The sequence below is a fragment of the Vidua macroura genome, chromosome 3 (genome assembly GCF_024509145.1).
Source record: "Vidua macroura isolate BioBank_ID:100142 chromosome 3, ASM2450914v1, whole genome shotgun sequence".
Lineage (NCBI taxonomy): Eukaryota > Metazoa > Chordata > Aves > Passeriformes > Viduidae > Vidua > Vidua macroura.
The window spans coordinates 61,382,695-61,401,481 of record NC_071573.1 but is presented as its reverse complement, the minus strand read 5'-3'; the positions used below and the strand labels follow the sequence as shown (position 1 = coordinate 61,401,481).

Genomic DNA, 18,787 nt, shown 5'->3' with positions numbered 1-18,787 from the left:
TAATGAAAAATCATCAAAACACAATCTTTTTTTCACATTTCTGTTTCAGCTGAATTTGGTTTCAATTGCATATCCTTCAGGTTCCTGGATGTCCATATATACACAATCTGAATTACTTGTGGAATTTTTCTTTAACTCTCGGTTAAAGTGACTTACAAGTCGCTTACAAGTGACTTACATATTTTTCTTTTTTTTCATATTTAAAGATAGCTACTCACAGAGGTTATTGCTTCTCTGTCATGTAAGAGATGTGTAAAAATGGACAGCAGAACCTACATATTCTTAGTGGATTTATGTTAGATGTATTTATGTAGAATTAAATAAATATCCGATACTCCATATTGCTACTTAACTGTGTTGAGTAAACTTGGAGTTATCAGCATTGTATTCAGTTGGTCTGTCAGCTTGTGTCATCTGATACTTGGAGTTAGTAAGTTTATTAGACTGACTCTGTTAAGTAGCTGATGCTTTCCCCAGCACACAACGAGTGTTAGTTACATCAAAATAGATGGTGGAACTGTATATGTAGATATAAGTTGGTTCTGTGATGAGGGACAAAAAGAGACCTTAGTCCCTGGTGCTTAACAGAAAAGAAGTGTGAAAGATTGCAGAACTACTCAAGAGCCTCACATTGGTTTTCAAGTCTGAAAAATTTTCAGACTAGAAATTTCAGACTGAAATTTTCCAGTCTTCTTTTTTCTGCACTCATTGTCATGATATCTAAGTGTCTGTTAAACTGTGTAACTGCTGGAGTGGGAATTTACCCATGGAGGGAATTCAAGAGGATTATAAAATATCTAATAAATTATTCTGTAGATCTTAAAGTTCCTTTACTAAGGGAATGAGAATCAGTATTATCTTTTTTCAGTGTTAATGCTTGAGACACATAGAGAGGATTCCCTGTGTTTAAAAGAAGACGAAACACATTGTCAGATTTTAATGTTTGAACATTATGTTTAAATAAATGGTTAATGAGAAGTGTCTTGGGGTGATCTACCCTAATTTACTTATGTGTGTATATATATGTGTGTTCTTCCCTAAAATAAGTTGTGTGTTTCCAGAATTAAAGGTGCCCTTTGACGTCCCTTAATCTCCTATGTCAAAAAAGAAAGGTACATTTTTTGTCCTGTTTATTAGAAATAATAAAAGATACATTTAGATGTTGCAACCTTAGGATAAAAAAGTACATATGTAAATATATTTAATTTTTTTTGGTACCTCTAGACTTTTTCTCCCAACATAATTTCCATATCTTTTATAAAACAGGGCAGATATTATCTCCATTTTACGGATGTGGAAAAAGAGGATTAATGTGGGTTTCAGAATAAATCAGTGGTAGAGTTTGAAGCAGAACTTTGATATTTTGCCTTCCAGACATTACTGTGATTGATTCATGTGTGTATACTTCATGGCAGAGGAATTTTTAAAAGCTATTTCCATTTCTTTTAACTTAAACCTCACAAAAGTGACAGAAATGGAGAGAAGCAAATCCCATCCTTTATGGAGTGCCACATGAAAGAAATTCATGGGTTTTGTTTTGTCTTTGTTTACAAGCACAATGCTCTAATGGGGAAAAAAATGTTATATGCTCTTAAAAGCAGGCTTACAGTAAAAATGGAAATGAATAAAACAGTAACATAGAAATTGTGTAAGAAAACCATATATGAAGTTTTTGCTGTTACATTGCCAGTACCTTGTGTTATCTACATCAGGTAGAGTAGTTCTTCCAATTAAAACCAATGGGTCTTTTTGACCTGAAGGAACACCCCTTAGCTTCCCTAACTTCAGAGCCTCTTTCTCTAGGTATTGGCAGATCAGAGGTTTATCTTACAGATTTTTGTTTCATATGTATTATTTATATCTCTTCATAATTACATGTTCACATTTTCATAAATAATTCTGCTTGTCAAAATTTCCCTTCTCATAAATGGGTATTTTATTTTATATTTTTTTGCCTGTGTTATTTCAGTGTCTTGTCCATGGGAAAGCTATCTGATCATTCAGAAATGTAATTTTTTAGAACTAAAAAGACTGAGAGCATGGTAGTTTGTAGCATTAAAAAAGAGAGAAGGTGCAATTATAATGGGGAAAAGAATTCCCATATTGGTATATAGTCTGGTAAGAACTGAACAAAAGCTTAGGGAAGTGGTCCTTGAGAGCTAAATGCCTGAGGAATTTCCTTTAAAACAGACTGTTCCAGTTTTACTTCCAATCCAGTTGCAGAGTTATTCTATCACAAGAAGCTGCTCTCGGCCATTGGAATCTCAGTGGGAAAGATTTTCAAAGTACACTGCTAGGAACTTGTATGGTTGTCAACTTCTTTAGTAACACTGTGTTGGAAGTTACTTTATGTATAGCCTCATCAGTTTGATAATAATCTAAAATTAGAGTATTAAAGATAAATTGTACTGTACACAATCAGTGTCATGAATGTGCATAAAAAGTGGGAATTCCAATGCCGTCCTTGCGTATTGCAAGGAGAATGTTAGAAATAAAATCTTGTAGAGGTGCCTGAGGAGAGGGAGCCATACTTAAAAAAAAATAGCCTTGGCTTTTTAATACCAGGTCTCCCTTAAATGAGAGATTAAGGTTCTTGCAGGACTGTCTTTGGAGACTTGTCACGCTGCAGGAACTACACTATTTTTCCTTCAGATTACTCTGTTAAGTTTCTTTCAGATGAGAGCTCAAGAACTCAAGTCTAGTCTGTGTATAGAGATTATAATCCTATATGGTACAGTACAGTTACTTGCTGGAGATCAACTGTGTGATAAAAATAGTCAGTAGAATCCAATTAAAATAGGGAAGAAGGGTTAGAATGCATATTAATTAAAAGAACAGAAAACTCTAAGATGATGAAATAGTAACATATTACATGTTTTTGTCAAGGCTTTGAGCAAGATGAATAAAGTATGAGCATCCCACAAGAGTCAGCAGAAAATGGAATTGTGCTACATGACAGCAGGGGTACTTTTATTTGGTCTCAACTGCATTGACAGTACAATTGAACCATTATTTAAGAAAGGATAAAGACCAGAAATATCAATTTACAAAGAGAAACCACTACCACAGAAAACCCATCTACCAACCCATGTGTGCTGTGTCTCTCAGATATTGATTATATGAGAAGTGGGCATGCAGCTGAGTAGAAATCTGTGAGGAGTATTTGTGAATAGCTCTAACTTGAGCTGAGTAGTTGGCTAAAGATGACCCTAGGGGTTCTTTTGTAATATGAAGAATTAATTGAAATGTGTATTTCTGTTATCTTTCCAATAACTGGATAGCTTCTCTGTTTCTAATGAAAGAAAATTTCCTGTCACAGGAAATTAAACTGATCTCCACTGTCTTACAAATTTAATTTTTTCAACAAATGGATAAAAACTTATCAATAGGGACACATTTAGGCATGCTATAAGATTTAAATAGTAGAAAATATGATGCTTCTCCCTAGTGTTATTTAAAGCCTCCCTGGTTCCTGCTGGTGTGCTGCCTGAGAACTCTAGTAAATTTCAAGTGGCTTTGCCTTGGTCCTAGTCTAGGAACACCTGAATGCACTGCAAAGATTACAAGATTATGGTTAAAATGTTTGGAGTAGAAAAATATATATTTTATGCTAGGTAATGCTGAGTGGAATTGCCTGCTGCCTTAAAGGAATAGCTATATGGAAAGAGACTAAGTAGATATAAGGATCAGTACTTGAATTTTGCAGTTAGGACATAGATTGCATGGAAATGGCTACTTCACACCCAACACAACTTTTAAGATTCCCTATGTAATAAAAACATGGGAAACATGTAAAATGTAGATTAAAATAAGAATATACTTATTATTTCTCCCCTTTAATTACCTTCTAATAGTCCTATCTTTGTGATAAGGGTCCCATACTGAAAATATTTCAGACATTAATCTTTCAGAGGGAATTAATTTGTATATTCTTTTCAGAATCTTTTTTCAGCTCCTTTATGTGACACTCAAAGAATGCAGAGTCTAATTAATAATTATGTGTACTGTTAGATTTCATGAAGATTCAAAGGCAGTACTTGTATTATTAGTTTATCCTAGAAGAATGAAGAGACTTGGTACTGATTGCTAACTTTTTTTAGGAATTTGAGTCTGAGGATTTATGATAGAAATGTAAAAGAAGTTCTCTTAGACTGAAAATTAGGCATGGGATTTTAAGGAGAGGGTACACTATTAGTGCATAACAAAAGCTGAGATGTGTTGGTAGATACAACTGCACTACTTAGAGAAAAAAATACATAAGAATCAATATCCTTTCCTTATTAGAAAATGCAAACAAAAGTTTAGAATTAAAACTTTCAAATGAAGAGATGTGGCTTCAGGCATTTTGTTCTTTGCTGATTTTACAGTGGCCATCACACAGTTGGAAGCCCTTTCCACAGAAAATTACTCTGAAGAAAATTCTCAGTCTCTCCCACTGTGCCTGTAGAAATGATACCACATCTATCTTGCAATTTTTTATTTTTTGACATTGGGGTGATGGCTTCTGTTGTCCTTCATAAAAGGAGGCTTTTTTTTTTCCCCCAGGGTGTAAGGAGAAGATTACAGTCTTTGTATTCTTAGTAACCAGAGTTACGTGTTCCCACCCAAATTTATTGTGTAAAAGTTTCCAATCATCTTTCCTCTCTTTGGGAGCAGCCTTTGACTTGTTTCTTACGAGTTTTCTCTGTTACACAACTTCTTGTCTCACTGCAAGATGTGCTTATTGATGTTCTGTTTTCAGCCCAAAATCCCTCTGTGCTCTACTGCTCCCACTTTACCCATTGCTTTTCTTACTCTGTGCCCTGATGTGAGAAATACAGTGCATCTCCATGTGTCACTGCCCACACTCTTGGATTGTGTAGTCCTCTCCTTGTTTTCCTGCTTTTCCTCTTCAGCTGTTGTAGGTTTCAAAAGCAGAAGGGGTGCCAAAACTGGTGGTCTCTTATCACCCTTTCCTTTGCATTTAGGATATAGATACATCTGCTGAGTATTCTTTTATCCTTTTGCCTTACAAAAATGTATCTCACTTCTTCCTTTCAGGAACTTACTGATTTTAACCCTTTCTCTCTTGACAATGTCTGTGTCCCCTTGCTCTCTTTGTCTGTAAAAGGAGCTTCTGTAAAAGGAGCTTCTGCTCTACCATCTGCTTCAGCACATATATCAAAATCCCCCCCAGTTTTGCATAAAAGGAGTGCTGCATTTCATTGTTACCTATCTGCAGTATTAGGTTTCCTGTCTGTTTCATCTCTCAGTACCTATTTGAAATTTTTCCCTTTTTCTGGATTTTCACTGATCAAGAAATAATTCTCTTCAATTCTATGTCTTAGTAACTAGACTCCCTGGAAAGGATGATCAGGTGAATCACTGTTACTTGGAAAACATTAATAGGAGCCTTTGTTAAAGGCTTTGTTGAACATTAATAGGAACCATCCAGCTCTGGTGGTTGTGAATTTATACAATTACAAGCAATTAAACCTGTCACTCTTCTAACCTATCTAGCTCTGATTTTTTGGGCCTCTCCTTCCTTTCCTCTTTCCTAGGCAAACTAATTCAGAGAACACTTAAGTTTTAGAACTAGTTTTAAGTATTACAGCCAATGATCCCAGCTATGCTTGTGAGTGTTATTGACTTGCTAAGTCTGCAAAGACCTTAACATTTCAAATATATTGTTTGTATGGATGCTGATCAGCTGTGTATTGTCAATACTACACAAGTCTCATTGTGTAATGTGAAACTTTCAGGTGACACTTTTTCAGTGTGCTTCAGGGGACGCGTCTTGCAGAATCAAAAAGTGTCTAAGGTCTCCATGAATGGAGCAGTCTCTTGCCTGAATGACTGAAAGCAACTTCTGTTGATTAGAAAAAGCTGCATAAAAAGCTGCTGCTATGCATAAATGTGGGGAACATGAAAACTGTGAGGGGAGGGGGGCATTTTACTAGCTTTCTGAACAGTGAGAACAGCCAAAGGAAAACCCAAGAGATGGGCATTTGATTCATACTTCTGAAAAAGAAACCGTTTCCAGCTGAGTCCATTGCTAAAACCTTTAGTTATGCAAATAAATGTTATATTAGTGACAGTAGTACCACTGAAACTTGTTAAAATCCTGTTGGAAGACCTGAAGAATTCCTTTCCTTGATGTGTCATCCCATGCATTTTTAAAGCAATGTGCAGGGATTCATGTGTGTGCAGTTCTGACTGATTTTAATGGAATATAAAGATGTGACACCTGTCATGGCTCCAAGTCTACTTTTATAAGGAAGAAAAAGAGGGTTTACACTAATACAGATAGGCACAGCTTTAACAGAGAAGTATGAAGAGATACTGATATAATTCAGTTTTCATGAATGGTAAAGTAAGGTAGGGATGTTCAAACTGGCTTATATTCTAAGCCAGATGTCTTTGGCAATTACAAGGAGAAATTATATACCAGGTTGCACATTTTTTGTCTAATTCTACACCATGGTATGTTGTCGCTGGTTTGCTGACAGCCATCTGCTCAGACCTCATTTGATTTTTCCATTCAGTCACAGTTCAAGTAAGGGAACAAAATATGTGAAAGGCAGGGAAATTATCTCATTTCAGGAGATAATATTATTATTTTTTTTTCTCCCAAAATATATATTAAAATATATTGAAATCATGCAAATATTCTGTTCTCTTCATGAAATAGGAAGAATTTTAAATTAACTACTGTGGCTAAAGATACAATTGCACTGTCTATTGTATTTTCATACCTGCATATATTACATATATATTATTTGCAAATATATGAATACAGTACTATAGCCCTTACATGTATTTAGGAGCCCTTTTGTAGCAAAGTCTCCAGTGACTAAACAGAGGTGACACACAAGAACTATTTCAATGTACTAGAACAAAAGAATACTGTAAAACTGACAAAGAGTGTTCACAATATTATTTCATATTCTCATATGTAACTGGGCATTTCTTGATTCAGTGCATAGTAGTAGTATTACTACACAAATATACAATTTAATTTTTCAATTTATTGTGCTTTTTTTTGTTATTTTCAGTATTTCTCAGTTATTCAGCTAATTCATGCCTCAGAATATCTGTATGGAAATGAAATAGGTAGCCTATTCTGTTCTATGAAAAGCTGGGAGTCTAAGACATGAAAAATATATTTTGCATTCTGCCTTGATACTGAATCACTGAAGGCCTTGATGTTGCTAATTTTACTTTACATGCATTGAAATTGAACAGATCAAAGGTGTGGGCCTTACAGTATAATCTGAGAAGGGCAAATTAGTTCTCATTTCAATAGGATATTGTGTAGCATGGGTTTAAGTAACACATATGCATAAAATGGTAAATGTGCATGGTACATGTAGCTAAAATGATGGTTTTAGGACCCCATGGATTTTTGGAGGACAGTTTGTGATTAGCCAACCTGATAGACTTCTGTGATGAGGTAACAGACTTGGTAGATGAAAGGAGAAGAGTGGATGTTATTTATCTTTGCTTTATTAAGGCTTTTGATGCTGTCTCAGTAGCAAAGAAAAGCTGATTAAATACAGGTCAGATGAGTGGACAGCAAAGTAGATTAAAAACTGAATGAGTAGGTCTGAATGGTTGTATCAGTGGCACAAAGTTCACCTGGAGGCAGGTCATTAGTGATCACTAGGCAGTCACAGGCAGTCAGTACTGGGACCAAACTGTGGCCAATACTGTGTCCCATCTTTGTTAATGACCTGGGTGATGGGGCAGAGTGTGCCCTTGGGAGGTTTGCAAACAGTATAGAATTGAAGAGACTGGTTAATATGCCAGAAGGCTGTGCCAGAAGGGCATTGGTGGGCTGGAGAAACGGACTGACCGTACAAAGTTCAGCAAAAGGAGGTGTGAAGTCCGGCATGTGGGGAGGGACAGCCCCATGCACCAGTACAATCTGGGGCCAAATGGCTGGAAAACAGCTTTGCAGAGGAGGACCTTGTACTGGTGGGCAAGCTGAGTATGAGCCAGCAATGTGGCAAAAAAAAAAAAAAAACAGACAAATGGGGTGTCCGCAGCAGATTGAGGGAGGTGATCATTCCCTGTCAGCTCAGTGGTAATGAGAGCACACCTGAAGAACTGTGTCCTGTAGTGGGCTTCTCAATACAAGAGAGACATGGACATGTTGGAACAAGTCCAGGAAATAGCTGGGAAGATGATTAAGGAATTGGAATGTCTGTCCTATAAGTAGGAGCTGAGAGGGCTGGGGTTGCTTAGTTTTGAGACGTGTCAAGGAAATTTTATCAGCATGTGTATCAGTATGTGTCAGGCAATACAAAAGACATATCCAAACTTCTTTTCAGTGGTACCCAGTGGCAGGACAAAAGGTAATGGATGCAAATCAGTATGCAGGAAATTCCATTTAAACAGAAGAAAACAATTTTTTTACTGTAAGTGTAGTCAAACAAGGGAATATATTGCCCAGAGGGCCTGTGGAGTCTGCATCCTTAGGGTTACTAAAAACTCTGCTCCACAGTCCTGGGGCGCCTACTCCCATGAGCCTGCTTGAGCAGGGGTTTGGGCTAGATATGAGGTCCCTTTCAGCCTCAGTGATTCTCTAATCCTCTGAAGACAGTTATTAAGAACTCTGCATAGAAATTGCTAATTGGCGATTTCATATTTTTACCAGAATATGTTGAAAATTTATAATCCTTATCACTGTGTATTTGTAAAGCATTACAGCAGAATAGTGAGAAGTAAATCAGTTCAAAGAATGAAAATTGAACTTCATGTTTATTCAAGCTCATCAGTTGAAACACTTCAAACTATTTTAGTCTGAATTCTCAGGGTAAATGCAAGTGCACAGAATCTCTTATGTATGGTGAGATCAGTTTTTCCCTTTGCTCTTTGGTTTCATAAAGTTAGACTCAGTTTGGATTTTTTTTTTGTCAGTTAGATAATAGTGAATAGATGGATGACTTTTATTAGCCCCCATAATGTGCCTTTTGTTGCCTCTTGTACAAGAACACAGTATACATCTCAGTCTTTCTGTTAAGTTGACAGTGTTGGAGACTCAAGGGCGCAGTAACTAATTCTGACTTTTCTGTGTGGTTTCAATGGACATTGATTTTAAAGTTATTTCAAAAATAGTCATATTCTTCATATTCTTTAGTGTTTGAGACAATGCATAGCAGAGGTTTTTTTCATAAAGCAAAAAATTCGTCAAGACAAAAGTCATCAGCAAATTACATCTGGAGGCTCTGATTTTCCCAGGCTCTCTCCTACCTTTGAGAAATTCTGATTTAATTTTCTCCATTTTTCATGCTTGTTTTTTTTTCTTTACTCCTTCAGTGATGGGATAGACAAATCACACGGGTCTCTGTCTTGCTCTCCGTTTGCAAATGAGGGAAGTGCATGACTATGTCTTTTTAGTATGAAGACCCTGGTATTCAGTTGTGGGGATGGAATAAAAATGGACATTTTTAGCCATGTCCTGCAGTTTGGGGAAGTTGTAAATTGGTGTGTGCTATCTAAGAAGAGAAGACACATGATTTGGGAAAATTCCTGTTTACAGAACACTGTTGTCTCTTAAAAGTTGTTTTACTTTTTCTTGTTAGGCCTGTTTGGCTGCCCAGAACCATACTACTGCATTGCAAAGATTTTAATGGAGATCATGTGTTCATTAAAAAATAAAAGGAAATAACTGTAAAGAGTGCACTGCTGCTTGTTTCTTCATGCATAGTGTACCCTTTCTACAGATAAGGTATTTGTACAACTAGGATTTTGCCCTTCAAAATTTTTGTCAGAATACAGACGGAATACATTTGAAAATCAGTGGGTGTCTGACTCAGGCTGGGCATGTAAATACCTTTGAAAATGAGATGTCCATTAAGTCTTTGTGCTTTGGATTTTTGATTCAGTGGGAGTTCTGCCACACATGTCAAGGAGATGGGATTTCATCTTCACCTGTGTTTTTCCTGTTGTCCTTTACAAAACAACCTTTTGTGACAGCTCTGGGGGAAAAAAAAAAAAGGAAATTCATTGCAAAGCAAGGAAGATGCTTATATATTTAATACAATAGAATATTAGGGTAAGCCAGTAGCAATTTTTTCACTCAGTCTCCAATCTCTAAAACTGACTGTTAAAATAAGCAAGGTCCCTACAGATTTTCGATGCTGTGAGCTGTGGACAAGCAAAGTAATATTACTAGATAATCAATATACTCTCCTTCAGATGTGTCTGGTACTATGTAAGGATTATATTTAGATTTGCTATCAGGCTTCTTCAGGTTAGTGTTTCATACTCTGTTTTTTGTGTTGAAGATAAATATGCAGGAGGCTGTATGTAATATTACTTAGAATGAATAGAGAAAATCACCTCTAAGTAAAAGCAAGCCATCTCTACCACACGACATCAAAACTACTTTTTCACTTCCTTTGGAAGGAAAAAAGGCTGACTGCTGAACAGTACTGTAATGCACAGTGATTTGGGGCAACTAACATAAATGGGTACTGAAACATTTGTTTTCCATTTTGTTTACCTCTGGACAAATGATCCTAGTGTCAATTTTTGTTTTTTTCAGTCTGCATGCACTGTTGTGTCTGGACAGCTATTTCTTCAAATTGGGTTTATTTTCTAGTTGTATAAAAGTATTCATCTACATCGTGGATAGAGTGCATTAAGTTACTCCCTGTCGTGCACAGCTGGAAGCAATTCACTGCTGCAACATTTTGTTTTGTTTTGTCCCAGTTTTTTCTCCCCACTGTGTTCCCACAGCCTAGCATAGCTCTGCTCTGCAGCAGACAACTCTCTCTTTTTCCAGTGACAATTCTTAGAACATCGGAAATTGACATATTTTCTTTTGTCTTTTTAGTACAAATTCAGTGGCAAACAGCTCTGCTTGACTCCATGAACATTTCAAAGTGCTCTATAGACTAGGAAGATTGGCTTGAAAAGTTAGACATATTTAGGCAGGCTGTTTTATTTGCTTCTTTGAAGAGACTAGATATTTTGAGAAGATTGAAGGAAGTATACAGTGCCAAATACTGGTGTGTTTAGAAGAGAGAAGAGGAATATGCAGGTCTTAACAGAGCTTTCTTTGAAGGAGAAAAACATTTTCTCTGTTCCAATGCTTTAATAAGACACAAAGAAATCCCAGAGTTGGTAAACCAAAGTTTGTCTTCTATCTTGGAAGTACTTAAAAAAAAGCTATTAAAAAACAATCCTGATTTTTTAAAGTTAACATTTTGTTTGTACATGCAGTCACTGCAATTATTTATATTAATTTTACCCTCGGTAAAATGATATACTGATCTTATTGCTGTGTAATCAAACCTCAGTATAGACATTAAATAATATTGAATACAAATTTCAGTGTGCCAATAGTCTTCTGCAAAAAAAAGAAGAGTTACATGTTCTGCGAGTATCTTTGCAGTGGTCTTTCTTTCAATTTTCTTCTCTCTTCCAGTCTTCCCCACTCAGAGTTCCTTCCTTCATCTCCATGCAAAGATCTCTGCTGCTGTCTTCCATGTCCTTATCAACCACCACCTATGGTGGTTCCTTCTTTCTTATTTAAGATGTCTGCTCTTTCCTCTGTGCAGTAGCAGAAGTCTAACAGAGATTGTAATCTTGGTTTTGGTTCCTTGCTTGAGCTTCCATTGGAGTGCTGGAGTGTAATTCTAGTGAGACTTACCCCACCAGTTGCTCTGTAGGTGTGGGATGATGGTGTGATTGAAACAGGATTTACAATTTCCCATGAGTTATATGAAGGGAAGGAAAGAAAGATGTGTCAGAACTGGTGAGTGGTAGGAACACTAATGTGCAAGGAAATTATTTTGTTTACATTCATGTCTGTTTCCTGTACCCCTCCTTTGCTGTAGCTGCTTCTTGATACATTTTAAAAGTAGGTTACCCCAGTGATTATCCCCACTTCATAATGAACCTGTAATCACCATTCGGCAGCTGGAGAGGCAGTTAATATCTTTGATTTCCCTCTAGAATCCCTCCATCCTCTCTCAGCTAGGGAAATCAACTCAGTGGGCTCTGAAGGTCAATCAAACAGTGCTGTTCCAGAAAGGAGTGAGAGTGAGAATGAGACTGAATTCAGCAGCTGACAGGCTTTATGAAAATGTCTTGTACCTGCTACTTGTGTAGCTCATCTGCTTCTGCTGATCTCCACTATTGCAATAAAGCATGTGGAAAATCTGTTCGTTTGGCAGGGGAGTAGGTAATAGGGCATGACAAAATGAGGCAGCACGCCAGGCATCAGATTGTTAGGTTTTATTCCACTGATACTCGTGGAGCTTGTATCAGCTGAAGGTTGGTGGTAACTCATGAAAAGTAGATAAAAGAAAACACATGAAGCTGGGCTGTTATTTCCCTTTATGCAGTGCAAATAAGGAAAGCATAAGAAAATGAATTAGGTAATACTGCTTTGTAGAAAACTGCAAGGAAATTGCCAGGCTCAAGAGAATGTTCTATAGAGGATCTACAGAACAAGATCTATTCCATAGAATAAGTAGCCATTGAGGAAAACTCTCTGGGTGCAAGGTAATAATGGGAAGTAGTATAGGGAACCATGTCTGGTGAAAGAATTGAATATTGGCAAAAATATTACAGTTTAATTAGCAATAACGCACAAAATTAAGGTTATATTTTCTCTTCCATTTTGGATGAACCTTGATGTTGGGATGTATATGCTACCAGCCTTAGTAAGAAAAAAACTACAGATACCTATCAGCAGCAATATTGAGGAAAAATGTGAAGGAGTACAGGGATGTCTCCCTGGGTCAAACCCAGCATCAGCTAGTGATTTAGGGATGTTCTGAACTGGCAACTGAACACAAGCCATTCATGTTTAACAGCTCTGGATGACCCCTTGTTCTGTGCATTGATCTAATTGGGTTTTTATCCATTCTTGCCTTTGTAATAAAAATATTTTGTTATATAACTTATTTATCTGTTCTAGAATTTAATTGTTATCGTGCTGAAAAGCAGTTTCATTTATAAACAGGAAAAATTTCCCAAACAGTGAAGAAAACTCCTGTCTGATAAGTTGACTCAGCACCCTCAATTTGTGGTAGAACGATAACTAAACTTACCATGTTCACTGCAAAGATTTATTTACTAAAGCCATTTATTATTTTGTATGCAGTTACGTTATTTTATACACCTCACAATCTGTTTGTTTTCCAGTAGAACACTCATAGCCTATTCATATCCACATTCGGAAGTTGTTCCACAGCTGTAACACAGCTTGTCACACTTTTCTTCATTTTTTTAGCTCTACCATATCCTTTTGGAGATGAGAGGTAAGGGATACCATGCAGTATTTGAATTGTCAGTACAGATGGATTTACGCAATAATGTAATGGCATTTTGTTTCTATTCCTCGAGCTAATATTTTCATTGAAATATCAATAATAACTCTTTAGGACTGATAAAATCTAGTGCAGAAGCAATCATATTTTCCCCCTGTGTATCAATTTCCATTCCTTAATTTCATATGCCATTTTATTACCTAGACAAAACATGCTGTGGAATTTTTCTACCATTCTGTGGTCTATGCTTATTTTAATTTTTGTGAATAAATTTTATGATCAACAACCTTAATTTTTATCCTCTTTTCTAAGCTTCTTTTGTTGCTGTTGGAACAGAACAGGATTCAGCAGATTGCTATGGTTTTCCACTGCTATTCTCAATTTTTTAATTCTGACTTCATGAGAGGTCATTCCTTCATGTGTTATGATGGCTTACTTCCTTTGTGGAATCTTGTAAAAGTCTGTTTACTAGTGTAAACGTATTGAACTCACTAAATTACTGACATGCTTGCCAGTGTCTCCAGAAAATTTTAGTATTAATAAAGGGTGGCTTTTGAGGCATCTGTAAAAAAAAACACAGATCCCAAGCAGTCCCTATTTTTATCTTTAAGATAGGTATCTAGATGTGCTTTGATCCAGGACCCATTATTAAAAAAAAAGATAATGTAATTAGTACCTTGATACCACACCTACTTAACTAGAACAGTGGTAGTATAAAACTTGAGTACATAGGGGTTTGTAGGCAAGAAAATCCTGCTGATTTGCTGCCTTTCTTTTTTACAGTTTTTTTGTCTGGATCTGTTTGTGTTGAAAATACATGCTAAACTCATCATCATTAATTCTCTAGTGACTTGAGCAGCATGCTTGATTACCTGTGCATTGTACACCAGTTTAAATAATTTGATTAATTTCTGTGTTATTTGCCTTTCATAGTTTAATCACTTGTCAACACTAAACAAATTTTCTATTGGGTTTCCATGCACTAAAATCTTAACGGAATATGTTCCATGCTTAAAAACCAAAGTGTAGAGCAGAAAGATGACTGCCCATTTCACAGGGGAGAATCAGATCCTCTTTCTCTTCACACAGCAGCAGTCCTTTGAAAAAAAATTGAAGTCAATTTGCTAAAACCACTACCTAATTAAAACCCAGTCTTTTCTTCCTGTTTCCTTCATGCAATTGCTAGAATTTTGTTATTTTTTAACAGATAGAAATTATTGCTAATATGATTTTTGCTAGTGACACAAAGGAGAGAAAAGATTAGACAAGATGTAGCTGGCAGTTTAAGGGAGTCAAATTTTTCTGCTTACACTTGAGCTACACAAAATGGAGATGATGTGTTTGTGGCTCAGTGGCATTTTATTCAGTCTTTGCACTGGAACAAAGGCTTACAGAAGTCATTGTCAATAAAGAAGAAAAAGACTTTGTAATTTTAGCAGATCATATTTTTGGAAGTATTTGATGGTAGGATGCCCATAGAATTCAAGGTGGGATTGTTAACAACAAACTTTAAAATTTATTGGGAAATTGAATTGAAGATGTGCAGAACTATTACACCAGTTTTTAAATATTTCTTGTGTATGATTATTGTAATGAAAAACAAGGCGAAGAGAAATTAACTGTCTATAATAGAGCTATCTAGAGCTCTCTTGACTTTTTTCCTGGGGATTTATGATTGGAAGATGAATTTTTAACGTGAATTTCATGTGACAAGATATATTAGCATCATAAACATAACATTTTTATTTCATATTCAAAAGGCCTTGCTAAAATTTTCAAGAAAATGGTTTAATCTTCTGTATTGCTAGGATGTCATGCCTCTGTTGTGCAAATATATATATCTATATGTAACTGCTAGAAATCAATATGAATAATATTGCTTCCTCCATTCTATCAGGCTTGCACATCAAATCTTCTTTTAAAGCAAAGCTTTCTTTTGGGCTGTACAAAGAAGTATTATAGAATCATAGAATATCTTGAGTTGGAAGGCACTCATAAGGTCTATTGAGCCCAGCCCCTTGGACCTTGGAAATAAAGATTTTCAAAAAACGTTCAAATGTGTAGTTGTTAATTATTACTTGTTAAAACCCCTGGGCCGAGGAATTAATCAATAAAATTGGTGAAGTGCTGGCAAAGGTGAAGTGCTATCAAAGGTGAATTGGCAAAGGTGAAGTGCTGGCTGTAATGTGCATCTTTTGCTCTCTGCCTGTCGCTCCGAGCCTGTGGGGGATTCAGTGTGGAGCACCTCTGTGAGGTGCTGGCATCTTGGCATCGGCTCTTCAGTGAAACTCCCAGTATTTGTTTTCTTGCCTGTGTTTGTACTGATTATGGATAAGGCTCTTTTGGTAGCTTTTTGTAAGGTGCTCTGCACATTAAAGAGGTTACCCAAGGGTGAAGTTATGTTCTAATAAATGGGTTTCTTACGTACTCTTCATTTATTTATGTATCTTACATTTAAAGTTTGTGTTAGAATAATGGTATGATTTGTGATAGACATAGAACAGGTAATATTTTTATAGCTGTGTGAATCTGGAGGCTTTTTGGTTGCTCTCTTTCAGCTCTTTCTTGAAGGATTTATTCTCCTGATGCCATGTACTGCAGTTCTTTGCATGTAGGATCATTCTGTCCTTTGTACGAGGTTCACTTTTGAGGGCTTAAAATACTTAGCTCTGAACCAAATGCCAGACTCTTTGTTAACACTAAATGATTACTGGCTTCTGGACTATTAACTTTGTACAGCCAAAAAGAGAATAATAAGTCTGTCAGTCAACATAGGAAGTTCCACATCTATTAATTCATCTACTCTGTTAATGCTTATACAGATTTTTACCATGTGGCCCCATCACAGAAGGCAGAAAATTCCACTGAATGCAGTGAATAAAAATACAAGAACAACTTTATAGATTTTAAAATGTGGTGAAAATAAACTTTAATCTATACAGAATGAGCAAGCTGCATGATCAATAAAATCTCAAGTATTGATTGACTGCACAAATTGGATGGACTAGTAACTAATTGGCTGTCTTGCTCAAGCAGTAAATTTACACATGGTTTTAAAGTGACCGTGAGAGTCACTAACTGACAGTGTCAAAGGACAACTGTACCATGTCCAGTCAAGCTTGGTAATTAAATGGCACATAGGTTAATTGCAGAGACAAGCAGGAGACTAGTTTTAAAGGACTGAAAGGAGTCAGTTGAAGAGTGTTGTCCCTTTGAGGAGGATGAAAAGAAACACTTTTATAAAGGGAGCTTGATCAGAGTTCAATAATGACCAATTCAGTTTTTATTAAAACCTTATTTTAAGGTTTTAATAGTATAATAGGGTTGGAAGCTGAACAAATTGCAAAAGAGTGACTTTTGGGCCACTTGAAATTGTCATAAAATTAATCTAAAAGTGATCCCAAGAATCCATACATCAGCCTATTTTTTTTTTTTTTTGGTTGGTTTGTTGGTTTGGGTTGGGCTTTTTGGTTTAACCTGTAGCCAGGGCAAATTTGCTTTTCAAGATACAAAACTGGTTGATCTAATGAGAGAGGTACTAATATATACATTTGATACATACTATCAGTTTGTCTCTGTGGATCAATTTTATTACGGCTCAAAGGTTTTGATCAGTACTTAGTGGAAAGGAGAGTAACCCACCTTAATGAATGTTCTTCATATGGTTTATAATCTTTATAGCTTACTGCTACATATAACTTTGCTCAGCAGAGCACTCAGATGTGTTTAAATGCTGTGCTGAATGAGAATTATAATACATCACTCAGCATGTGCACCTGGAAAAATAACAACAGCACTACCATAAAAGATATGATGTCGTATATATTATTTTCTTCTTGAGGAAAGGGAAACATGACATATGCTATTCATGTTGCTGGATGAATTACCCAGCTGTTCTGATGACAAAGGTGTCTATGAAGTCCTAAGCAGAACAGTAATACAGTGTAATGCAAGTGCTGTAGTCTGTGGAGGAAAAGCTTTTCCATGGACATATCAGCAGAAAATAAGAATGATAAGGAGTTTTCATAGGTACATTGTGTACGATGTTGCAGTGGCCAATTGCATAGGAACACAAGGTTTGATTGTGAAAGATAAAATTTTATGATGCTTTGTATGTTTCTGTACTTTTTCCTTGGCATCCTGCTGTTTTTTATGATATAACCAGAAGGTACCAATTTGAATTTTAGAGGAATGGGGATAAACCCATCAATATAATGGCTTTATTTTGATGTCTAAATTCTGGATACACGTCCAAAGTTGTTCTTTTTTGCTTCCATAGCTGTTGAAAATGAAGGCTTTTGCTTTAATGTTGTAACAGGTGTTACATTCGTGATTATTCTGCTAAATTCGCCTTGGTTTTGCCTCTGTTGCTTTTGTATTTTATTTTATTTTATTTTATTTTATTTTATTTTATTTTATTTTATTTTATTTTATTTTATTTTATTTTATTTTCAGGACTATTTCCTGCAGTGCTAAACCTGGCTAGTAATGCTCTCATCACAACCAATGCTACCTGTGGAGAAAAGGGGCGGGAAATGTACTGCAAACTCGTTGAGCATGTACCTGGACAGCCTGCAAGGAACCCTCAGTGCCGCATTTGTGATCAAAGGAGCCGAGTTCCACATCGTATGTGTGCCATTTTCATTTTGTTCCTTTAAAAAGATGTTTTTCCAAAGGGTGTAGATACTCAGGAAACAAAACAGTAGTTCACCAGCCTGATTACTGTGAAATGTATGTCTCTTTTTAAATCAGGTTAACCACCTCTTCCAAAGATATTTAAAAATCTGTATCTGATATGGGTACTCCTCCCACAGAACTTTCTCATTCAGGTACTGAAAAACAGAGCACCTAAATTCAGATTTTAAAAAATTAAGTGTCTACAGCTGTTGCTGAATTCTTTTGATATACACTAACAATGAATAAAAACCAGATAACTGACATTTACCTGCATACCTACTTGTGGAACTTGAATATTTTGGCCAATCTAAGCAATATCTGAAATTCCAGTAAATTCAGTTTCACTGAGGCAGAAAAAATAAGATAAAGTAATGGAGCATTGCTTGGTTTAATGCTTAGTTTTTAATATTAAAATTGATTTTTGCTAACACTGCTTTTTTCAAGATTACCTGGAAGCAAAATCAGTTTTCAAGTAAAATTTGTCATCATCTATTTCAGGTATGCCTATTTCTGGTAGTTAGGAAGATTAGAACCAAGAAAATTTCCTAGTCAAGTCATACAGGTTTAATTTCATGTAACCTTGCAGTGAAAGACATGAACAGCTTTAACATTATTAGATTTTCATGGGTATATTGGCACTGTAGATTGTAGAGGATGTAGGGATACTTAAGACAATTTCAATGGAATAGATAAAATACTGGAAGGAGCACAGACACAGAAGCATGAAGACAATGATTTTTTTCCAATTGTGTTCCAATAAAACTTAACTCAGATACATTTATACCTCATGACATTTAAGCATGTGCTTAAAACCACAGGATAAAAAAAAAAAAAGATGACAT

The 18,787-nt window shown here is 36.0% G+C and overlaps 1 protein-coding gene across 1 annotated transcript in view; it reads left to right on the top strand.

Moving 5' to 3' along the window:
* Positions 1-18,787, top strand: part of LAMA2 (laminin subunit alpha 2) — a 336,361-nt gene that overhangs the window by 62,988 nt on the left and 254,586 nt on the right. Inside the window, exon 2 of the mRNA XM_053973291.1 lies at positions 17,724-17,894. Coding sequence (XP_053829266.1) covers positions 17,724-17,894 — 171 coding nt within the window. The remainder of the gene's footprint in view (positions 1-17,723; positions 17,895-18,787) is intronic.